Raw genomic sequence first — 26,089 nt, 5'->3', positions numbered from 1 at the left:
GAAGAATGCTCGTGAAATTGGGGCCATTTTCAAAATGTAACCAGATTCAATAATGTTTCATATTGGAATATTTGTTCAGCTAATAAGTGTTGGAAATACAGATTTCAATCTGATTTTATTGCAGAACATGTCTCATCCGATTTGAACGAAGTTTAAATGAAACTTCTATGAACAACTTCCTTGTAATTTAGTCATTAAGTATTATGTAAAGATCCACGCTTTTGCGTATCTTTTGTAATGATTAATAATGCCGTCTTCAATTTCTTCTGACGGATTTCAATTGTAAACCGATCTTTCATCAACTTGAATGATAATTTAGTTTTCATTAGCAGCCTGCCAGACATTTAATTAAATTTTAAGTATGAAAGTTAAAATGCCTGAAATAGGCGTCGATGGATAAAAGTATCTATCATGTGTTTCCGGTACGGATAGAAAAATCCGACCCGAGGGCACGCGCGTAAGACGGTAACGAGGCTTGCCGAGTTACCGGCCATGCAGCGTGCCCGAGGCTCGGATTTTTCTATCCGTACCGGAAAAACATGATTGATATTTTTTCTTTCATATATGAATTTGTGAATAAATTGACGTAGAAAACACACTTTTGTACATTTCACCAAAAAGCGCGTGCGATGTTGTCATAAAGCGCAGTAATTTTAAGTCACTATTGACGTCAAATAGTTCCTCAAAAAATCGCACCTTTACGATTATTGATTTTCAATTTTAATTAAAAGTATTGCATACTTGTATTTTTGATTATGCTTTATTGAAATGGCGTAATATAGGTTTCATAAACCACACATTAAAAGAAATAAGTAATGGCGCGTTGTTGCGCGAGACTCATCTTACAGGGAGGTGTAAGACGAGATTTTTTTTCAACACTGGACACATGACCGGAAACACACGTCCGGTTTGCAAGAATATGTTTTGTGTGTATTAAATTTAAGTTCTGACCATGTTAAAAATGTTGTTGATTCCACTGATGATGTTGTAAAAAGACCAATATGGGATAATAATGCAAAAAATCAATTTGTAAGTCACATTGATGAGTTAAAGATCACTGCTTTGGCAGATGAAATAGATAGCTTATGTATTAGTAAGCAGTATACTGTTGATGTTGTTAATCATTTGACAAATAGTGTTTCTAATATTTTAACTAATGCTGCTGATAAATCTCAATTGTTGTTAGTAAAGAAAATTGTTAATAAAACACCTGTTCGTAAACACTTTAAGAAAGAATGGTATGATAATGATTGTAAAGTTGCTAGAGCTAATTATATTAAAAGTAAAAATAAGTACAGATTTAATAGAACAAATGAAAATTTTGCTTCCTTAGCTAACAATAGTAAGTCTTATAAGAAATTAATGAATAAGAAAATTAATACTTTCAAAGGGAATGTAAATAAAAAGTTAAAAAATCTTCGTAATTCTGATCCCAAAGCTTTTTGGGGATTATTAAATAAATATTGCGATGAAAAGAAGAAAACCTTGTCTAGCATTTCTGAAGATGTATTTTATGAACACTTTGTCAAGTTAAATCAAACTTCAGTCAACCAATGATGCAGATATGTATTCAGAAATTGTTTTTGATTCCATCCCGGGCAATAATGAGGAATTAAATATGGTATTTAGTATTGATGAAATTAGAAAAGCGGTACACAGCTTGAAAAATAATAAATGTCCTTCTTCATTTGATAATATTTTAAACGAATATCTTAAGTATAATGGAAGTGAGTCTTTCTTATTACTTGTTTGCAAACTATTTAATTTCATTTTTGATTCTGGAGTATTTCCAGAGGTTTGGAGTAGAGGCATCATTTTCCCAATTTATAAAAACAAGGGTAGCATCAATGACCCGGATAATTATAGAGGCATTACAATTTTAAGTTGCATGGGAAAATTATTTACGACTGTCCTAAATAACAGATCCTGGTTAACCACAATTTACTCTGTGAGGAGCAAGCTGGCTTCAGGAAAAATTATAGTACCATTGATCATGTTTTTTCTTTGAAAATCTTGATTGATTTTTATTTAATGAAAGGTAGAAAACTTTACTATGCCTTTATTGATTATAAGAAAGCATTTGATAGTGTTAATAGAATAGCTTTGTGGCATAAACTCTTAGAAAATAATATTGATGGTAAATATATTAAGATAATTAATAGTATGTATGATATTGCTAAGTCATGTGTTAAAGTTGGTAATTCATTATCAGAGTTTTTTAGTAGTCAAGCTGGTGTTAGGCAAGGTGAGAACCTTTCCCCAATACTATTTTCTCTGTTTCTTAATGATTTGACTCAGTTTATGTCAAGTAGGTTTGAAGGGCTTGAAACTTTTTCTAAAAGTACCTTTGAATGTTTAAGTGATGATGATGTAGATGTTTACCTACGTCTTTATATATTACTTAATGCTGATGACACAGTTATTCTCGCCGAATCTCACGCCGACTTGCAAGCGGCATTGAATGCCATGCTAGAATATTGTAATATGTGGGATTTAAAAGTTAATCCTAGTAAAACTAAAGTTATTGTTTTTTGTAAGTCTAAGAGAACATTACTGAAAGAACAGGATTTCTACTATGATGGCGCTAAAGTAGATATTGTTGATGAGTTTGTGTATCTTGGTGTTATGTTTAGCTACAATGGTAAATTTACTAAAACTAAAAAACTTTTGGTAGATCAAGCTCGTAAAGCAATGTTTGCACTTAAAAAGAAATCTCGTAAACTTAACTTAGCTTACTCTTTACAATTGTATTTGTTTAATACAATGATTGTACCAATATTATTATATGGTTCAGAGGTATGGGCTATGGAGGATCTCAAGATATTAGACCAATTTCAGTTAAAATATTGTAAACTCATTCTAAATTTAAAACAGTGTACCCCTAATTGTATGATTTATGGTGAACTTGGTTTAAAATCAATTTCTATACAAGCTAAAACTAGGCTTTTGTACTTTGATTTACAACAGGTTAATAGTGTTATTGTTTTTAAAAATATGGTTAAAAACAGATTATCTGAGCAATTTATTCAAAATTGGTATAGTATTGTTTCAAATTCATCAAAATGTCAAATGTTTAAAGTATACAAAAAAGATTTTGGGTTTGAAAGCTATATTGATATACTACCCAAGAATCTTTCATTGTATTTGCTTAAATTTAGAATTATGAATCACAAATTTCCTATTGAAGTAGGGCGTGGTCAAAATGTTGAGAGATTTCGTAGAACATGTCATTTGTGTAGTAGTAATAGTTTAGGTGATGAATTTCATTACTTGTTTGAATGTCAACATTTTTCAGACGATAGAAAGAAAAATATTAAATTGTACTTTTGTCGTAACTCTAATTGTATTAAGTTAGATCAATTAATGAACAGTAAAAACAAAAAAAAGAACTTATTAAACTGGCTATATTTTGTAAATCCCTTTTATCTAATGTCAAATAGTCATTCTCCTTTAAAAACAATACGACTTATTTGTCTTAGTATTTCCTATTATAGGAAACTGTATGTAATATATGTCCACTTTGTTTATATATATATATATGTTTAATTAATTGTTTGTTAAAGCGTTATTGTTCTGATCACATGGTTGTAATAACCCATGATCTAAATAAATCTTGAAATCTTGTCAAGGGCTTTTACTGGTCAGATATAAAATTTGAAATGTTGAAGCCGATTAACTTTAATTTCATGCTGATTAGCATTTCTGTAAAGCTTGGTGAATGTCATTGTCACTCAGAAGCGCTGTATTAGTATACTTTAGATGTACATGCGCTTAATAACATAACGCTTTGTTATACTGATTAATCAGAATGTTTCCATGGCGTGCCTGCCAAAATCCCCGACACTCCAACCCTTCTTTTGAAAACCTTCCATTGTCCAATGTCCTTTTTTATTATTTGTTTTAAAATATATTTTACTAGCACATTCGCATCGATAACATATATATTTCCGTTTATTTGATCTAAGGGACACTGTTTTATTGTCAAGACATTTATTCAATTAGTGAACACTTGTACTTCATAATTAACGGTTTCACTATTATTGTGCACACAATCTGGACCACTTCCACCAACTTCCACCAAACAGCGCTTCCAACTCCAGTGTTTCCAATTATGCGAGTCCGAGCTAAGAGTGTTCGAGCTGAGCGAGTCTGAGACGAGAATGTCCGAGCCGAGAGAGTCGGAGTGTGCGAGACATGAGTGTCTTGGCCGGGAGAATTTGAGTCAACAGGGCCCTAGAAGGGAGTGTCCAAGCCGAGAGAGCCTCAGTCCGGAGTGTGCAAGACAGGAATGTCAGGATTATTCGACTCGAGAGGAGTGTTCGAGCCGTGAGGGTCCGAGTCGGGAGAGCCAAGTTTGTATGGTCAGAGACGGGATTATAAGAGCCGAGAGAATCTGAGTCGGGAGTGTTCGAGCCGAGAGGGCCCTACAAGGTAGTTTGCGAGCCGGTGGCGTTCTACCTAAGAATTTCTGAGACAGGTGTGTTCTAGCCGGGCATTTTGCACACTTTTTTGTTCACTTTCAACATATAAAAAAATCGACATAACCAGATCATCGAGATAATAGAGTTCGACAAAGCGAGTTTCGACTGTATATAATTCCAATCACGTTTTCCTCAAACGCATGTCCATTGTACACATTCGCGTTCTAAAATATCCTATTTCTCATATTCCATTGAACTAGAAATCATATATAAGTTGGATTAAAATAAGATGAAACAAAAAGGCATTTTATTTCAGAACAGTAAAAAAACAATTTCGGGAAAAAACTCAAGAGCTGAAACATGATATAACAATAAAGTTCAAATGGTACCGTAATTATCAAAAACAAGACCATTAAACTACTGAAGAAAACGCTTGGTCTTATTCCGATTATTGTTGTAATATTTGGACAATAGCCGGGTAATATATTTAGCTCAGTCCGAATTTCTGTCCCTTTATTTGAAGGTTGTATTTGTGACAGCTCTTGCTTGTAAAACGGTTTCGATTGGCTTCAATCTGAACAACTCGGCCATCTCCAACATATGACGGGCCTCGGATGTATGCCTGTGCATTAGTATTAAAGGTAGGTAGTTCGTAAAATCGCAATAATAGAAATATGAACTAATTGTGTGTTTAACGTAGAAATTTTAGTAGTTAAATGCAGAGTTCTGACATTGACAACCGTCCAAATACATCCCAGATTGTTTTGAAGGAAAATGGCCGATGTGCGCTTATTTACAATTACAAAACAATTTTACAATTAAATACAACATTCAAAGTTACGTGTATAATATATGATCAAGATGCTCCTTGGTCGCGATCCTCAGGAAGAGGTTGAGTGAACTAAACAAGTCGGTACATGCTTTCCGGTTTTTATATATTTATCAGTAAAATAAAATTGAAATTTAACTGTTTCAAACAAGGAAAATATCTGAAATTTTTAGCCCAAATCAAATGTCAGCGTGCACAGGGCTGGGACACACTTCCGAAATGCCGTTACGTGGGCATACGAATTGGCGCTTTTTGTTCTAAAATAGTTTAATTCTTCAATAAAGGCATATAATAAAAAAGAAAAAATGTATGTTGCAATGTAAGATAGCAATATATTTTACTTCGTTAACACCAAAAGTGAATATATCTTTTGGTGCTCATTCGGTGAGTGAATATAACTTCTGGTGCTCACTCGATGAAATATATAACGATCTTACACTGAAACAAACCAACATCCTCTATATATTACACAACCGCTATGAACATCGCATAAAACAATATGCATAGAAGTATACCTAAAAAAACATTTCTTAAAAATTTTAACGATTGTGAATATCTTCATATACTTCACTGTGACTGTCAGATATATAAGGTACATGGTAGCAAATGCGCCAAAATTTTGCATATATTTGCCATTGCTCATTTAAACTTAAATATGTGTCATTGACTGTCAAAATAACAAAAAATACAAGCAAATACAACGTATAAAGATACGTGAAAATGTACAAAAATAATTTCATTAAAACACTTTTTTAATGCAAGCTATCTTAGTTAAAAAAAAGTAATGCCATCAATAATAAAAATATATACATAAAAGTAAAAAAAATGATAATTGTAAACCATACCAGTTTTAGAATAACTACACATTAGGAACTTTAAAAAAAACACAATTTGATTTTAAAAATAAATGAAATTGTAAAGTGATTGATGTGAAAACATGTATTCTCCGAGGATCTCCAGGCAGGGCTAATGCAGTATGCGGCATCAATAATTAATACTCATTTGATTTAATGGCATTTTAAAGAATGGCTATTGTTTAACCTGGAAACGTTTTATCTAAATTAGTCCATTTTCTTGTCTTCTTCATAATTCTTAAATAAAAGCGTTACAGTTAAGACAAAAGGACACAAAACAACTTCTAAAAATATGTTTGACGTCAATAGTTTTTTATCCTCAATACAGTCTGGTTGGAAGATCCTTCATAAGCACAAACACGTACATTTTATGGTGTATGACCCACACATATGTCAATTCAAGATGCCAGGTGATCACATCTTTTTATGATGTTATCTTAAAAGGTTTTGTGTGAAGAAAAGAAAAATGTAAAAAAACACCTTAAAATAATATAACAAACCTTTATTTTCACAAGTTTAAGATAGCAAAAGATATCATTCAGGTACGACTTCGGTTATAATAAAGAGCGACTATATAAACTGTATTACGTTATGTATTTTGTACTTTTGCTGCGTTTTTATTTCACATATAAGTGATCAGTGAGCAAACTCCTTTCCAGTGATATCAACCTTGCACGGGGTTTTCTAACGTTCTTGTTTGGATATTTTGGTATGTACTATGGCTCTGCATCTGGGGCAGGTAGGTTTTCTTACTCTACTTATCTTCTCGACGTCAATCTTGCAATTCGGGCATGTTACCAGCTTGAGCGGTAACACATTGAAAGCCTCGTACCCATGCGAGAGACTGAATCCAAGCACGAACTCAACTCTATCCCCAGCATTTTTTGAGCCTACCATCCCTCGCTGATGGTCTGCGCGCGCTGGAATGAAGAATACTTTTATCGGACATCTGTTATCTGGGCCAAGATCCAAATCAATGTATCCACCCGACGGTTTGTTGTTTGGAAAAGCGATTCGGCCTTTTCTTATTTCAAGATCATGCTCTTGAATATCGCGATCTTGAATCAGTCCGAAAAATCTAAGTCCCGGAAACAGCCGACGAATATTATCTTGGGGAAGTCCGAGCCATTCTCTTGGGTATTTCGGTTTGGTGACAAACTTACTGAATTTTAAAACATCCTCTTTTAAACATTTTGCTTCTTGTAATAACTGGGTGTTGCCCTGTGCATATCTGCTTCCAAACCCAAGAGCGCTTTTCAGTACAAACAGATAAAATCTACTGATCGGAGACTTCACCTTTTCATACCAGACTTCAACAATTTGAAGGACCTTATCAATTGCCAATTCCTGTTCGAACAAATCGTGCCGAATGATGTAAATCCATTCCTTGTAGTCCAAATCCATTTGACGCTTTGATACACTGCGTGTCTCTTGCTTATCATATTCATCTAAGTTCTTCTTCAGATTTTCTGCTATTTCTAGTATGTCTTTTTTACTATTTATCGTTTCTAAAATTCCGTAGTTCTCTTTTGTGCAGTATTTCATTTTAATTCGGGCTATCCTCAATTTTCTTGTCTTCACACCATCACATGAATCCGGTAGAACATGCCCCGGCATATTCTGAAACAACAGAGAGTACCATTCCTGACAGAATCCAATCGATTCATCCATCATTTCAGGATCAATGACAGAGTAACATTCTACAAATAGTTCATCTAGTTCAATGCACGATTCCTGAACAAAGTCGCTTGACTCTGATTCTTCATCATTGATAAATTCAAATAAGTTCGCGTAACAACTGTTCACCTGAACAAAATTGCAAAACATTAGCCTTATCTGTATTTCATTGACATATCCGAAACTCTTCTCACATCCGATAGGGGTAATTCTTCTACATTGGTTGAAGAAATCACAAGCGCGTTTGACTTCCAAAACTAGTGATGCGGCATCGGTTTTAAAATCGTGACACCTTGGCGTTTCACCGAAGAATTTCCCTGTTTTCTTCGCCACTTTCTGGAGTATCATGCTTCCATACATGTGATAGATATGCATAAGGTCTAACTTGTTCACATGAGGAATTTCCTCTTCCTCAAGATCATCAACTGCTTCTTTACTCATAATCAGCGCAGCTCGTAGATGTTCTTCAGCGATTGTGTCTTCATTTGGTCTGCAAATGCTATAGAGCCTTCCGAGATGAGCTCTAAATTGTGGCTCGGTTGGAAATGAAGCCGTCAACTGATTCAAAATATCAAACCTCTCTGTGTACGGTGGATTGGTACTTGCTTGTTCAAGAATGGGTGACACTCTTGGCTTTCTTCTTTTCTGTCCCAAAGTTTCGTTTTCACTTCCAACTTTATTGTTTCTACTAATAAATGTCTTTGTCATTATCAGTGCCATGTTTGAAGATTGATCGTTTGTCTTTTTCCCAGCTATTTCTATAAAGTCAACGGCAAAACGTCCTAATTTTTTCTTCGCAAGTTCTGTCAAATTTGGTGATGGTGATGAAACAGTTTTCTTAGGGAACGGCAACAGTTGGTTCAATATTTCTTTCGCAACAAAATAGTGGCTTATTCTCACCATGTTTGGTTTGATTTCATTTTCATCTTTAACGATAAGTTCTTGCATCTCTTCGGGAAAGTCCGACTTTGTTAGTATGATTTCCTTGCCTTCTAGTAAATCTGTAAAGAAATAGCATGGAAGAGATGACTGACCGAAGTAGTACACCAATGACAAGTAGCACAAAGCATTCTGCCAGTCACTGAGTTCCGTTTGGCTGCTGCCAACATGCAAATAGCCCGATACATAGGTTGATATCCCAGTAAAATTGAAGCTATGAACTGCTAATCCAAACTCAAAGATACTATGTTCTTCTTTCTGTCGTATCTTTTCAGTCAATTCCCTCAAACGACGTTTTTGTGTAGGGTCTTCACATTGCTTTTCATATTGATATTGTAGCTGTGTTGCCTCCCGTTTCGAAACAACATTTTTTAGCCAAAACATGTCATGATCATTGTCATCATCCTTTGAAAGCCTTGTGTAGTATCTCTGGACATAAAGCATAATGACACAAGCATAATTCCGTACGGTGACGAACATTGATTCGACTCTTTGCTTTTCTTCTCCGTCAATCAAAACGAGAACAGGCAGATGCGTTTTGTCATGAACAAACTGAATTTTCTCCGTTACCTCTTTAATTACTTCTGAACCAAATCTGTGCTTAATATGAACACATGGGAGTTCTTGTCTCAGTTCCCAAACAACGCTCTGTGCTAACGTTGTACCTCCAGATCCTGGATTGTGACAAAGATGAATCAGCCCTGATTTGCATGGCTTGAAATGCCTTGTTTTAATGAACTGAACCAATCGCCTCTTGAAGTCCCTTTCAATAACGAAGTTTCCATTCGGCAGAGCATACCAAACAGACCAAGGTAATGTTCCTCCCTTGTAAAAGTTGTGTTCTTCTTCATGCAGTTCAGGGGCTGTAAACTCCTTTCCCGTTTTATTATCAACATATAAGACATCCAAATCTTTCTGAAGCCAATGTGCTTCTTTCTTAGAAATATCTGGAATGTTGGTGCCATCACTTGTTGGTAACTGGAAATCACTTTCAGGACTTATGTTTCTCGATGTACATTCACTCTGCAGTATATGACAAACATTTTGAATCTGTAACCTCGCGATTGTAATTTCATTAGAGTCTTCATTTTCAAGAAGGGAAAGTATCGAACTCTCATCTTGAGTGAGGATTTCCTTTTCCTGGACTACAACACAAACTTTCAAATCATCGATTGCATCACATAGCCTGTCAATTACCTCTTTGAAGTGTTTTACTTTGCTACTGTCGTTGGGCCATAAAACCAGCACTTTTAAATCAGTGTATTGTGCCGCAAACTGCTTTATAATATTAATCCGCTGGATTAACGACTTCATCACATCGCGTTTCCACTGTTTGAAGACCATGTCAACGATCGTATCAGGTTGATTTGATATGCCCATCATTGCTATCCATGTGACAGATTGATGGGAACAGGCAACTTTAACTTCTTGCCAGCTAATGTAGTCAAGGCAAACGCTTTCTTCAATACGTTTTCTGAGACGAGAGAGTAAGCCGGTTTGCCAGCCTTTAGGATCAAAGTCAATGACAGCTGTCCATTTGATCAAACCAAGGGCGTCAATGCCAGCTACAAAATCAACTTCATCGGCAATTAAAATGAAATGTCCTTCGTTGACATTACGTAAAAATGTCTTTATCTTTTCCATTTCTAATGCTTGCCTCGGCTGTGGTTGAGCTGGCTGATTTCGAACCACTACGTGTACAGTACTAGTTTGTTGTTGACTGCGCTCAGGTGCGTTTCCTGGAGTTAAAGGACATATCTCACAAGATGGTCGACGTAAAAGTGGAAAGTCTGGTGCGGGAATCGCCGTACAAACTTGTGTATGTTCATGTACGGATATTTAATACACAAATTAAATTTCCATATAACAGATAAATTGACCTTTGCTTAGAGTGTATTCTATATATATATATATATGTTTGCGATGTAGACAAATTGCAATTTAAATGTACATAACATAACACCAAGTCAACGCTTCAACAAAACGGTTCAAACCTTTATCGTCACGAATATCGTTAGGCAGACCTAAAATTGCTTTACGAATTTGTATTTTACGTATTCATAGCTACAAATTGCCTGTATTACCAGTCGTCTGCCCGCTTAGCCTGTTGGTATGGATTATGTTTTGTCCGTCCCCACACTGAACTATATCAGCATTAATACTGACAACAGGCCCCCCTGTAACAGAACAAATAATAGCATTTACATTCCTGGTAAAATATCATTATCAAGGAAATCGTTCAAACGTAAAACTAATTAAATGTAAAACGTTTTGCCGTTTCTACGTTTTGTAGAACCAATATTTGGTAATACTTTAACTGGGTTATGCCCGACCTTGAGTTATGATATTTGATTATCCTGAAAAGTAACACAAAGTTATTACTTTGGCAGATATATCTACACATATTAAAGGGACTAGACACCAGATGGTTCCAAAATCGGCAAATACAGCGTTTCCTCAACAAGCCTAGAATTATCAATACGAACTAGTATAGGTATATAAAACATCATTGTACGTGATTAAACTAATAGTTCGTCACTGTCTCAGCTGAGTTTACCCGTTTAAAATAGCCCATAATGGTGTAAAAGTTTAGAGTGTGGATATTTAGCCCCTGAAAGTCACGTGATATGTATAGATACATGTTCCGCCGTTATTTTTAAATTTACTGTGATTTACGTGGAAGACAAACCCAGAAAATTTAGAATTGGAAAAATACGCAAAAACTGCGTAAGATATAAATATGTAGTTTCATCTGCTGTTTGGTCCCTTTAAAAAAATAAATTTATTAACGGTGGTTGAATATTTCTGTTCTCTGCCTATGTTGTTTTCAGATTTAAAGGTGGATTTTTTTTCTATGTGGCTTTGGCATTTAATTATAATGCAGTTCAAAAGAAATAATCAATTTCATTTATAACTATATTTGTTATAAAAAATATCCTCGTATTATAATGTATGTTCTAATAATAATATTGACTTTTCTCGCAAATGCGACATTATGTATGGAAAGTATGGCATACATTTCGTCTTAACAAGATTCCTTTTCTGTTATACTAATTGACTTACTCGTTGTTCGCAACTGTTCTTAAAATAAGTTAATTTTACGAGGTAATCGTATTCTATTTTCCTACGCGATTATGCATTTGTAGTCAAATGGAACACTTAACATGGTAAATAGCTCTAACGACATTGACAATATAAAGTACCTTCCCAAGAACCTCTGTTAGGCACCTTAGGTCTCGCTCCTGTCTCTGTCTTTGATGGTGGAAGGCTTGGCCAGTTTTTGTTAAACACTTCATCTACAAAAACAAAGTAATATCATGATATTTTACTAATAAAACACTTGCCTAACTGGCCTCTCTCACTCCGACACACACGCACGCACGCACACACGCACGCACACACACACACTAACAATTTGGATGTACCCAGTAGCACCTTCATTTGTAAACGGAGCCTTAGAATGACCTAAAGTGTTATATGGCTATGAATATGGTAACACTTCATGTCAAATGGATCTCAATAGTAATTCACTTATCAAGTTTACAATCTAATAAGCTTACCATGAATTCAAATATATAATTTTATAGAAAAACACACGGCATAAAAAAGAAAGTTCGTACCTGTTGAAGACGAAGACGAGCTTTCAGTAGAATGGTCGCTATCTTTCGTGTCCATGGCAATTTTATTAAAGTTGCCAACCTGTGTAATGTTGCTTTTAATCGCTATCTGACGATCCCCTGAAGTGACAAAAAATATTTTGAGGTTAAACTGTTTTTACGAATAAAAAGAAATATATGGTTTCTGTGACCCGAGCGACGCTAGCATTTATGGGCTGATGCAATACATTTTGCAGAAGAAATGAGAACGAATTCGAACTGGGTGCAGTCGAAATTAACAGTGTGAAAGCGCGCGCTTCAAAAGTAATTAGTACGAATCGATTTAAGCATTCATTAATTGCTCGTTTTTATCAGTGTTACCTTGCAAAGAAAACGCAAGAACTACACACCGTGTAGCGTATGTTACAAAGCAGATACTCTACGAGTATGAGTCAAAGGTACAAAATCAGACAGGGTTTGGAAACTACAAGCCTCATATGATAAACTAATACATATTTATGATGCAATAAAGGAGTCTACTACTGTGGTGATGGGCATTCCACTGAAAAGTATACGAATGTAAAATCCAACCTACAAATGCGATTGTTTTAATAAGCAAACGCGAATTTTTAATAACCAAATTCAAAGTACCCTTTTTCGCCGATTTTTGCAAGTCCTCCTTTAAAGTTAAAGCTTCCATTTTTAATATATTGCCCTCCGTTTTCCTCTTCCTTTCCAGGCTTTGTGAACATCTCTCTGTGTGTGCACTTAATTTCTCCACCTCCTGCCTTCCATGGTCTTGTAAATTCTTCTTTCCAGCATGTGTTTCATCTTTCAATCCATGTGCAAAGTCTGTACCAAGTTCGTTAATTGTATCAGTGGCATTCAATTCTGATTTATTGATCGCGTCCAATGCTTCGGTGAGTCGTTTACCTTCAAATATTGAATTTTAAATTATAAGAAAAAAAATCTATATCATCTTATATTTTAAATGGAAACAAGTATCTTCAATTTATCAATGAAAGTGTTTAGGACACGTTAATTTGCTGTAATATTTATACAATGTTATACACTGGTTTTGCAAATTCATCTTATTGACTTAAAAGGTTTTGGTCTTTCACCGAGCAGTCGTACTATATCGTGTATTGTCCGAAATAGTAAAGCCAATTGTCTTAATTTGCAAGTAAACATTAGGGAAAGTGAAGAACATCGAATGAAACTGTGCTGCGGTCGATGCAAAAACGTTTACGGTCATGATTTTCTACAGAAGATCATGAATATGCCAGATCGAGTTGCGAAAGCACTAGGACTGCTCTACGTAATAGTTAAATCGTAGCAAATAGTTCGCTTTTTATTGTATGAAGTCGAAATAGTGTCGTTGTTTTTCGCATATTTTCGGACATGTTTTCTGGTCTTCGAAAAAGGAAGACACTAAATACGGCTGTGCATTATCATACAATATCTGTACACATTGTCGCCTTAGCCGTAGGCAAAGGTATTTCTATATGTTCGTGTCTATTCTCGCAGGTTCAAGGAGACAATGTATGACAAAAGGCAGATAACATACGACTTGTACACAAATTGTGCAGATTTATGACAGATTTTTTTTTACATTTTCCCGAGTGTAGTATTCGAAATATGTGCGGCAATGCGTACATTTCCGTAACATGTCAAATAAGTATCAAAGGGGTTTCGTACTAATGTCGAAGCAAGACATAAGAAGACATACTGAACCCGCATTCATGACCAGACCTATCGCACATAAAATATTCCGTTAAATATATTTACTTGGTACACATTAAAATTTTATCACAATTCGCACAAATGGAGCAAGTTTTATATCATAGCTAAAATATTGACTGAAACTTAACTGATGAAAAATGTGTGTGTGTGTGTGTGATTGTTTTCTTTATTATATGGATGTCTTTACTCAATCATAATTGATTGTTGACATATAAAACGTATGTAAAGATCTGCATCGGCGATGTTTGGAACACGCTCCACCAAGCTTTAAGTGCCTTTAACGTACGCTGAGGGGGTTAAACCGGGAGTTCTCGGAACTGAGGAGGGACAAAACACTGTACGCAGAAAAAATAGTATTATCATTTGTTACGCAGGATTCGGTCAAACTTAAAGACTTATCGGTGAACAGAGGGAGGAGGGGATCACATCCTCAAGCCTATTTTATTTACATGAGAATTTGATCAATCGCATTAAAACATATTATCTTAGAAACACATTTGGTGGCGTTATTTTGTCGGTTTTCACCAAGAGTCTTAAAGCTACCTTGAACGTCGGTTGTTTCAACACATTCTCTTTCGGAAAGACTGATCGACGATTTGTCGCGTTTGGTTGAATCATCTTTCCCCTGCCTGTTGCAACTGCCCTGCCCTGAAAACCAACAAAAAATGGATTAATAAAAGATTTTCCAAAGATAGAAAAAAAGATCGAAGTCTATAATACTAGTTCTTCCGAATATGAGGAGTTAAAATCATTTTTAAATTATATACATGTGGCTTGTGCATTGTGTTTCTTTATATCTAAAGTGATCAATTAACGTTTTCGCGTAATCATGCATCTATTTTATAAGCAAAAAAGTGTTTGGTTAGGGTTACATCCTTTTCAAAAACAGGTAGGGAAGGTAGCCTTTTTTTTTTTTTTTTTAAATCACCAGAACCAAATGTAAATTTAAGGCCATACTCTAACAAATTGACAGCATTCGGATAAATTGCCTTTTATATTAATGGATATCAATATCTCTTATAGGAAAAACAGATTAAAAGCCCACCATTTATAAAACAATTTCATGAGACTAGTCAGTATAATCAGCTCTGTCATATTGGTCAAAGTTTATAACTTTTGCCGAAGTGTTCCGAATGAGATTATATACCAACAGTGTAGTGTCCGTTGTTTTTTTTGTTGTTTTTTTTGGACTCTGAGTAATGTCAACGCAATTAATGTCAGGGTAGTATCATAGCTCACAATACCTGAAGCAGATTTTCTTTTTTTCTTCTTGTTTCCCATTTGTCGCCGTCGTACACCAGAGGAAAAGCTGCAAAAACAACAAGTTACATCTTACTTTGTTTCTTACATAGTCAACCTTATAATTCTCATAAGTTTCGTCCATGCCAAAAACAAAATATGAACCGCTTCTTTAAAAAGATAACACGATGAAAATAGGATAATAAGCATAAAAGCCTGCTAGCAGATAACTTGTCGAATAGGTAGTGTCTTTAAGCATGGTATAGGGTTACAGGTCAAGAAGAAATGGAGGGTGTCCCCATTTTTTCCACATTGGCAAATAGGGATATTGGCAATCTTTTTTAAGATAACAAATGTGCATTAATATTACTACAGTGACTCCGCAGCCACTAGCGGATCCAGGGGGGTGGGGGGGGGGCGTAAGAGAATGAAAACATATTTTGGTGGTCGCAAATATTTGTTGGCTAATGTCAATCGAGGATTAACCCATTTACTGATGTATTTCGTCGGTCAAAATGATTAGGTACAGTCGTCTATTTTTCATAGATCACTCTGCCATCTGCGCATGCGCGAATTGACTATGATTGACAGTTCAGCGTTGCATGTCTGGAGGACGTCATGAACCCGAATTTGAAATAGTTGTATAATCAGCTATCAAATCGTGATTACAACTTTTCAGAGTCATATTAAAATATTTATCCGACAATATTCAAAAACGAATTCTTATTGACGTTTCTTCCTTTAATAAGATCTTAATAATATACATCCAATCAAGCAAATTCAGTACCAAAATATGAACTCTTGTTTCTCACTATTAATAAAAAAAACTTAACGAGATCATCCCAGTAAAGGTATGTACTATGCAAACATACCTAGGTATCAACAATATCAACAAAAAACATAAACGTTCATGTTTCGGTGTTTTCCATCTTTTGTACAAACGTCAATACATTCTATTTGCTTTTATAACTCACAAAGCCGAAAAAATACTATCATCCGACACTCAATTTATGAAACTAAGGCGGTTTATTTTTCGCGCCAAAATATCAAGTGAAGACAAAAAGGAGGAGCTAGTGGGTCAAATAAAAGCAGACACCAAATAAGTTAAGACTACATTTAGGCGATCTTCAGAAAACGGTGCGAGCTTTCTCGGTCTGTGGCCTCGCTGTGCTTGCTCCATTTTCTGTAGATCGTCAAAATGAACTCTACATATATATACGTAGAATAGAGTATGTTTATGTTTCCGCATTCTTTCCTTCCGAGATTCAAGACCTGTTTCAATGTACAGATTGGTTAATCGAAACAAGTCGTGTTGCTCAGAAGATGATTCGTCTGCTTCCATACCACATGATACACATGCATGTTCCAACGGAAGCCGAATAAATGTTTTATATAAAACTCAAACATTGCCTTTTTATTTCAAGAATAGTGAGTCTTAAACTAGCCTGGTTTTTGCATCAAAGTCGAAACAAGAATGTATATAATATTCAAATGACATGAAGTAATATCTAAATGGTTAAGAATGGGCGGATCGAGCGTATTAAGATGTTAGTTCAGTTCATCTAACTGACTAAGAATTCCACCTCATTAGCTTGCACATTGTCGACGACATAGGGAATGTGTACCAAATTAGTGGCATACTAGGCAGACATTTTAACACCCGTGAAAAATAAATAGAGTATTCAATTTAATCGTCCACATTTCCCTAAATGTCTTTACTCTTATAACACAACGTACCTTTACTTAACCAGTGCACGTGCTTGCGGTAAATTTAAAATTGGTTTTCCGGTTCGTCATTGGGAAGATATGCTTAAATTTCGGTTTTTTCTCGAAATCCAACAATATTTGGAGAATAAACAATTCATGTATCTTATATAAAAAAAAAACGTACATTCGCGTATTCAAAAAACAACAACAACAACACACTTTTGCACAAGTCCCTTTAACAAAGAAATTAACTTACCTGTTCTTGTTTTAATTTATCTTGCATTTACTCATTTGGAACATCTCAGCCATTTTCCATCACAAACAAACCCGATGTATGTTTTTATATTACTTAGTTTAAATTGATTGACGGTGAAGTGCATTTTTGCATAAATAATTATAAGATTCCCAAGACTAAAGGCATTAAGTTTGACTGCCCAATTAAAATAACTATGCGATCTACTTGCCGCGTAGTTAAATGCAAAGTTTTCTGATTGATAATATCTAAAATATTTTATACAACCCTCACAGAAGTTGACTTTCCGAAAATCTAAAAATAGATTTTTAAAAAAATCCCCACAGCAGTGCCAAAAAACGAGTGTTTTGCGCAATGTCAAGTTTATCTACATAACTACATTTTAAACCTTAACTACTAAGTTAACATGTATATTTTGCAGATACATATTATACGATTTCGCGACTAAAAGACCGGTGACATAATGATCAGAAGAATGTGTTTCAAATATGATGCAGAACGTATTAAAACGAGATGCGCTTCTTTCTTTCAACAGTTGCGTAAACCATCATTTTGATTTTGGTTTATTATATTCTCTGATTTGAATTGCGTTATTACTTAATTTACACGCTACTTTAATATCTGGAGCTCTGAATAGTACGAATAATTGTACGTTGACGGATTTTTTAAGATTTTTGATATGGCAAATCCTTCACGTTAGGGATTTAAAAAATCCCGTATTATAACACGTCTATTATTTTATACTAGAGCTCTGAATAAACTGTGGAACTGAACTGACCTTGTTTTAGGTTATTGGCGAATGACGGGGTAGTTGAAGGAGCTTCAAATATTTCAGTTTAGATCATGGTATAACATTATACTCGTTTTTGCTGAGAAGCGTACTCAACATGTAAGCCATTGTTAAAATAACTCCATCAAATTGACTAAAATCAATTACAAATTTATGCCGGTTTACCAAAAATTAGAAGCGGGCCATGGATTCGGCGTTAGAGGAGGAGCAATTTAGGTCGCAATATAGGACGTGCGCCCCTCAAGGGAACCAAACCACGGAAGCCTACAACGTCGTGGTATGGCGTGTAAGACCTTATTTTTCCCAGATCATATTCTTCCCACCTGGGAAAAAAAGGATCCTATTTTTCACAACTGGGAAAAATAAGATCTCATTTGTCACACATTTCGAACATATATGTCACAGCTCCTGGGAAATTTCTGATCGAAGCCGATTTTTTATGTACCATGAAATCACATTCCTCACAGGTCAAAAAAAAGGAAATTTTACAACTGAGTCACATTAGTCACAGATTGCTATTTCCAGTATTGCAGATATATTTTGTTGATATACATGTATGCGTATATATTCTAGTCATAAGGAATCGTTGATTATACTGTTGTCGTTTCTGTTGCTGTAGTTGCTGTTAGTTGGCTGCAGTTGTAGGCGCAGTGGCAGTTGTTGTAGAGATAGTTGTTGTTGTTTTTATGTTGTTGCTGTACGGGTGTTAGTGGTATAAGTAAGAATAGTATTGTTTTTTGTTGGCACCGTAATAGTTGGTGTATGCCTAGTAAAGGTAGATGGCATTGTGTTTGTTGTCGTGAGTTGTGTTGGCATAGACAGATGTACTGGAAAAAGTATTTCCAACGCCTTCAACGGCTAAATTTCGGGAAAGCAGTGAAAACCGCAGTGCTAGAAGAGCTTTGGTTTAAAGATAGTTCTGTTCCGAGCTTGCCTGATATGGTCAAGCATTTACGATAGTGTAACAATTCACCCTCGGGGACACGATCCAACCAAGAAAGGTATAGAGAAAATTTTAGTTTAAAGAATTGGTGGTGGTGTTGTTGTTATCGTTGTTGTAAGAATATGTTTTATTGTTTTTGTATTAGGCGTACTTTCAAGAATATGTGTTGTTGTGTCATCATCAAAATCTGTGAAGAATATGATTCTCTTGCTTACCACCATTTTGGACAATCATATATGTCACAGTTTGAAACCGTGAAGAAAAGGATCCTATTTTTCCCAGACCCGTAAAGAAATGATCTGGGAATAATAAGGTCCTACAATGGCGTGTTGGGGATCTCTCCCACGGGATAACCAGATGTAATATATATCCACTATATATCATATTGACAAGACCAGTTCACTTGGACTGTTTAGCACACACGCAGCCCCACACCCATTACCCGGATCCGCATGATTCATCCAAAAAAAATATATATTTAGATATCATTTTGACGTCGATAGTTTAATTTTACTCTTGATACCATGTTAGGTTGTTTAGGCCTGTACAAAATGCTTACGTTGGCATTGTTTGAAAGTTTTATAACGGTACCATGTATATTACTAGTGGTGGTCCTAGCGGAAGGGCACCATTAACCGTGCACTCCACCCAAAGTTGGCCGGCAAATAAACTGTATATTATATGTATTAAATTGATCCCTTAACAATTAACACGCTGATAAATATATATTCCCTTTTTTCATAAGTATGTATATAAAAAGAATTTTCACTTATAATGACAAAGAAGTTTGCATTTTTGTGTTATAGAAAACAATGTATAAAGTTCGAGGAAGGCAAGTGTAAGTAGTAACTGAAAAGTGTCTATTTTAAATTTTGTTTAGATTATGTTGCAAGGTGGATGGAAGGCATTCTGTCACCGATTAGATTTTTCCTTGTTTGTCCATAATATATGGAATTAAGATGCAAGTTCTTTAAACTATACTTCTGTCATTGACCAACCAGAACGGAATGGCTGAAATGTATTAATTTATATATCACAAGTAATGATAAGCTAGGACATGTTTTGGATACAATTTATAACAACCACATTAGCGGTAGAAAATAAAACTAGCCTAACAGACACTTAAAGGGACACACACCACGTGTAAAAAAGACAGACAGAACACACATGAATTTCAAAATATTCTGGCAACCGTCGAGGGACGGTCACCGACACAAAGTTTGGGGGATATGTATTTGTTTTCTAACATTTGTCAATAATTGCAAACTTGATCAAATTACTTTAAGTACTGCAGGGCACTGTTGGAAAGATTCCCCTTGGCATGTGACCTGAAGAGGTAGATTGAAATACGTCTGTGCTTCCAGGGTTTGAAAAATATTTTCCAAGCTAATGAAATGTTCCATTATATATACTGGTGAATAACGCGTGATCCTTGTCCAAAATGTCCAATATATATATTGGTATGATTGGTGCGTAACATCCACCAAATTTCTAGGTAATATGGTTGCATGGTACGAATCGTCCAAGTTCAGTTTTTACTAGATTGTTTAAATATGTAGAATTCTGAAAGAAGGTGAACATTTGAATTGGGGTAAATCTACCAACACAGTTGATTTGAATGGTCATTCCGACTATATTAACTTTTTGCCCCAGAATCAAAATAATATTAGTATCATTTATTCGCACCTTTTAACAGTTTATTTCCCGGGTTTGATTTGGCATACGCAGATACGTTATTCCACTTAACTAAGTATAAAAACAAAACTACATGTATTATTCTGTTCCGCTATTATAAGATACTATAAGCATTTAGTCATGTGAAAACTTCTTACAAATGGAATGAATATAAAGGATACTGTCGCCAAAATAAGGCGATTCATACATAGCAATGCAAAACTACTCAAATGATAATTAAACTGAATGTGGCAAGTCGCCCATTTGGGATGCAGAACATAATTCAGAGGAATTGTGTGATATCTCCATAACAGAAACTCACATGATATTTTCCAGTTATCAAATGTGTTTTAAGAACAATACAAACTATTGAATATACAAAATTGAACGAATCATATTCCAATTTAGTCCATAATTTTTAGAAGCATTAATAAACATTCAGTAGAATATAAGAATGGTCCCATGAATTAAGTTCTGGCAAAAGCGAGAGTCAGAACTTGATGTGATATTCATTAAACAAATCACCTTCCAGCCGTACGTTCAGTACTTTGATAATAGTCTGTTTACGTTCCTGGATTCCCAAACAAACGACCTACTTAAATCAAGATGGCCTTTCGGAGGCTCATCGTCCTTTTCATATTATGCATTTTCCCATTTTCAAGATGTTTAAGAATACACACATATTATTAGTTTTACATTTAAAAAAGATCATGATAGCCTTGTAGTCTAAAATAATAGACGTGTTATACGGGATTCTTCCAATCCCTAACGTCTAAACGGGAATGTGCAAAAAACGGGGGTGTTTTAAAAATATTGAAATTGTTTTAAGTGAAGTATTTTATGGTTGAAATTGATCATAAAGAGTTATATTCATATTTTACCATGTAAGTGAAATGCTATTTTGCACTAATGCACCTATCAATATTTTGCCCCAGGGGGGGGGGGCGGCGGGCAGACCCAGGGGAATTAGACAAGTTTTCCTTTTGGGTGTCTAATTCCCCACCCTGGAGCCAATACTTTTGTCTAAACTCCGGGTACCGGGATACGAAATACGGTTGTCTATACAACTCCGGGTACCGAGATGTAAAATCCGTCTTATGTCTAAAACCCGGGACCCGGAATTATTCGGCGTGTCAAATTCCCGCCTGTCGGGAATTGTCTTCTGTCTAAAGTCCCGTGTATGCCCGCCGCCCCCCCCCTGGGGCAAAATATTGATAGGTGCATAAACAAGCATTTAATGCATTAAAACAAGTTGTTTACCTTTCCAATAAAACGAAAGTTGACTGACGCAGACAACAATTATGCGAAGGGGAACAACTCGATACAATCGTAATAACTCGGCCTCCTCCGACAAAGCTTCGAGATAGACCTCGTTATACAATCGTAACAACTCGGCCATGGCCGAAATGTTCCGAGCGATTTAAAACTGTGCCCTGAAGCCTTGCAGGTGCCCTTCATGTATATATCGTTATGTTTTGACAGAATGAAATGAAGAAAAGCCGTCAAATTCATAATTATAAGTTGGATAAAAAAAAATTGTGTACGGAACTAATATGAAATAACATTATCTGGTAATATTTCTTGTTTTTATGATATTTTATAGACGCTATATGCTTTAACCCGGAATCCTGATCGGAACAACTACCCACTTTTGATACTAAACAATTTGTACGTGAAGGATTTGCCATATCAAAAATCTAAAAAAAATCCGTCAACGTACAATTATTTGGACTAGATAGCCTTGTAGGCCTCAGCCACTTTTTTTCCAATTTCAATTTTCTTTAAAACTTTTGCTAGTTTGCACGGTCTGTGAACGTTTAGGAACAGATCAAAATTAAGCATAATGAATGATACTGGTATAGATCAGCTCACATTTACAAACAAAGCTTATTATTGTTGTTCACAAACATGAAATAAGCAAAACAAAGTCAAAAAACAAATTTAAATCACTTACAGGTATACAAACTTCCTTCGCGGTCAAATTTCATACAGTGTAGATCAATGCGCAGTTTTCACATATAGATCATGTGATATCTTATGTGGGTCGTTCCAATTATTTTCTCAAACAGTTTATTAAAATTCCTAAGAATGCATTGAATTAAATCTAGATATTTAAACAGCCTCTTTTGATTTAAAAAAAAAAAAATATGTTTCGTTACATCGTCTAAGTTCGCAAATGATTGATTGTTATTAAATTGGATAACTTTTATACCGCTTTATAACGCATAAACGCAATTGCAAAACGTAATGCACCAGTCAATTGTAACCACGTACCCCCCCCCCCCCCCCACCCCAGGTCCGGGGGTATACCGGGTTTGCGGGAGAAATGGGCCGTGTTTTTACCTTCCAGGTTGCCCCGCAGTGCCGAGTGAATGCGGTGGGGTTTTTTCGCGGCGAAAATAGCGGGTTGCGGAGGCATTTGGCGGGGATTTTACCAGCATTTTGTCTCCGCAGAGCGGGGATTTTCTTAGGTTTGGCTGGACCGAAAGTCAAAGTCCCCGCTATTCCCCGGACCTGGGGGCCGTGGTTACAATGCATAATCAGTTCGTAAGCATATTGCACACGATGTCAAGAATTGTTTAAAAAAAATACTTCATTTCATTTATGAAAATCCTTACAGTAATTCTTTCTCACCAATTCTGTAAATAGAACGACCCGACCGTAACCGGAAGCAGTTTATCAAATGACGTCACAATAACGCGGGAAAAGATCAACCACTTGAAATCACTCTTAAACGTAAAATTGAAACACTAATGACAACAAATACATGTAACAACCTGATCATTTCATAAATTCATTATATTTATTAATAAAGCGCGATCATGTTCTGCCCGTAGTTAATGTTCTGTCAGTGTCTTGTTATGTATGTTACATGTATGTAAATGTTTAAGTTTGTGACGTATGAAAGTAGTTGGTTCAGTACGAGTGATTTACCTATTTATAGATTTATAGAAGGCGCTTTTACTAATCAATTTACCCGTGCTAACTTTCCCGGTCACTCATTCCTGTACTGAACACCGCAACCAACGGACCACTATTCATTGTTTACGTAAAGTGTTTAATATTCTTGCAAAAGAGTATTTTGCTGCCGGTAGGTTAGATTGTTATTTCATATTAGATCGAGTATATTGTTTCACTTTTATTCATTATATATATGCATATATTGTGTAATTATCATTAATTATTGTGTTATTATTAAATACTACTACAAAAAGGTGATGAATCATCTTTTATATTGCAGGCTTCATCTTCAACATCTACAATAGATATATATTCAAGACCTACAAAGGCGTTATATTATACCCTCGGTTACATACATTCAACATATCATAATTTTACACTTTCTAAAATGTTTTTTTTAATTTTTGGGGGCCTGCTGACATAATACAAACAATTACAAGATAAACAATTTTCAATTTGTATGTAAATTGTATATTCTTATGCGATGATTCGCGATCCGAACATATCCGAAGATGTTGCATTCATCGGAAAATATTCGCAATTGCCGAAAGGCAGTTCATTTTAGGAATGGAAGTTGAGGGGTCAATATATAGAGATGGAGGGACAACTAGTGTCAGGCTTAAGATCCAGTTTTGTAATAAAGAAATACTCGGTTCGTATGTGTGGAGTGGGCAAGGCTATCTTTCTAATGGTTTGGCGTTGGATTTAACACTGTTTACATGGTTTTAATTGAAAGTAAGTCTCCAGATATTGTCCACAAAATATTGGCTTTGATCTTGACCAACTGATACTGAACACAATTGGTGTCATCTTAAGCTCAATTGATTGGTCAAACTTTTTCACACTGACATTTTCAAAGGTGACCTTTGACCTAATTACTTGAAATGCATTAGGGTTATCTACCGGCCAATGGCAACCTATCAATGACGATTCATGGTCAATGTTAAACCATTCAAAAATCATGACACTGTTGACAAAGACCTTGACCTTTGACTTACTAGCCCCAAAACAATAAGATTCATCTTCTGGTCAAAGTCAACCTACGACATAAATGTCAAGAGCCCATTATGGCAACATCAAACAACCGTTACAACCGTTTTTCGATCGGCTGTCGAGAGCACGTCGCGAATAGAAAACGGGACTCCCTTGAAGAATCTCTTTTTTGTAAGGTCTATCCGCGCATATTGGCTGCATTATGGCTATACCCAACCGCGGCCCGTGCAGTTTAAAGAGAGAGTTAGAAGCCTAAGGGGGCGGGGGAAGAGTGGGTGCCTGAGAAGTTAGAATGGTAAGCCTAGATTAAATTGGGACCGGCAAAGCTTTGTCATCACGGTTCGGTTGCAATGAATCACCCCAAGGAGTCCTCATATCGTGACGAAATTTCACCTTATTGTGCTGTTTTGGGTAATAATTATTATTCTTTTCCAGATAGAAGATATATAAAATAAGTCTGAAAAATAACTCAGGACAGGTCTCAATTACGTCCAATATGGCCGCCAACGTCCAAAATGGCCGCCATTATCCTAAATATCCGAATATATTTAATTGAAGTCGTTACTGTGACCTAAGTAAATGTATTGTTCGGTTTAAGGTATTTATATTAAGCATCTTGAATTATTTCAAAAAAGCAAACATTTACCGAGGCAACGTTTCCCCCTTGATAAAAGGTAATAAGTTTACCAATTTTAAGGCGAGGACTCCCATATTGCTTATAAGCATATTCATAATTATATGTGTTTGTATATTGTATTGTATATATTTCTGAGCTTAATTTTAAAACCTAAGCATAATGAGGACCAAGAAATCCAAGATGGTGTTCAAGATGGCCGCCATATATAAATCATTCAGTGTGTGTTATGTCTAAATATAGCACACAATAAATAAATTATTAACGGAACAATATTAAAAATCATTGCTCCTTGTTTCAGTGTACCTTTAATTAGCATTCTTCAATTACCACCTCAATGTCAAGGTCACAGCTCTTTCAGTGCCAAGGAACAAACATACCCCAGAAATTGAGATTTCCTGAATATGAATAAAAGTATTTTCTTGATAATTCATGTATATCAGTGCACTTCACTTCGACATACAATAAACCTCTTCAAGGTTAATGTCAATGTAAGGTCAAAATACACCAGAAATTAATATTTCTTTTGTGGTTTACTTTCACATTCAGGAAAACTGAGTAACCTTAAGCCAAATATATATTAACAATCTTTGAATTGATTAAGTTCATTATAAGTTTGTCACTTAATATGATAAATTCATACACATGATGGAAGTCGTTTAAAGGACCAAGACATAAAAGTACTTGAATCACTTATATAGAGTCAACCATTTTTTACCATTTTATGATAAATACTGTTTAGGGTGCACTTTCATAGATTAATACAACAAAATATCAGAAAGTTTCATAAAAACAAGTGAATTATGGACAGTTATTGCATTTCCTACCATCTCAAT

At 35.3% G+C, this 26,089-nt stretch overlaps 1 protein-coding gene across 1 annotated transcript; it reads right to left on the bottom strand.

Annotated features, from left to right (window-relative positions):
• Positions 1-5,337: 5,337 nt before the first annotated feature.
• On the bottom strand, positions 5,338-22,681 carry LOC128212225 (uncharacterized). The gene is made up of 8 exons (XM_052917562.1): positions 22,620-22,681; positions 15,304-15,368; positions 14,603-14,707; positions 12,968-13,249; positions 12,341-12,457; positions 11,924-12,016; positions 10,805-10,897; positions 5,338-10,459 (listed from the first exon to the last, which is right to left on the bottom strand). The coding sequence occupies exons 2-8, from the start codon at positions 15,338-15,340 to the stop codon at positions 6,789-6,791; spliced, it is 4,398 nt and encodes a 1,465-aa protein (XP_052773522.1). The 5' UTR covers positions 15,341-15,368; positions 22,620-22,681; the 3' UTR covers positions 5,338-6,788.
• Between the last annotated feature and the right edge of the window lie 3,408 nt (positions 22,682-26,089).

Source organism: Mya arenaria, chromosome 12 (genome assembly GCF_026914265.1).
Source record: "Mya arenaria isolate MELC-2E11 chromosome 12, ASM2691426v1".
In the NCBI taxonomy this organism is placed as follows: Eukaryota; Metazoa; Mollusca; class Bivalvia; order Myida; family Myidae; genus Mya; species Mya arenaria.
This window is presented reverse-complemented; position numbering and strand designations above follow the sequence as displayed.

Excerpts from the sequence above, each read along its gene's own strand:
- LOC128212225 (XM_052917562.1), bottom strand. The coding sequence starts at position 15,340 with ATGGGAAACAAGAAGAAAAAAAGAAAATCTGCTTCAG. Across the intron at positions 12,458-12,967 it reads GCAAAAATCGGCGAAAAAGG|GGGATCGTCAGATAGCGATT; the intron begins GTACTTTGAATT and ends TTGTCACTTCAG. Across the intron at positions 10,460-10,804 it reads GCTAAGCGGGCAGACGACTG|GAAACGCACCTGAGCGCAGT; the intron begins GTAATACAGGCA and ends CTTTAACTCCAG.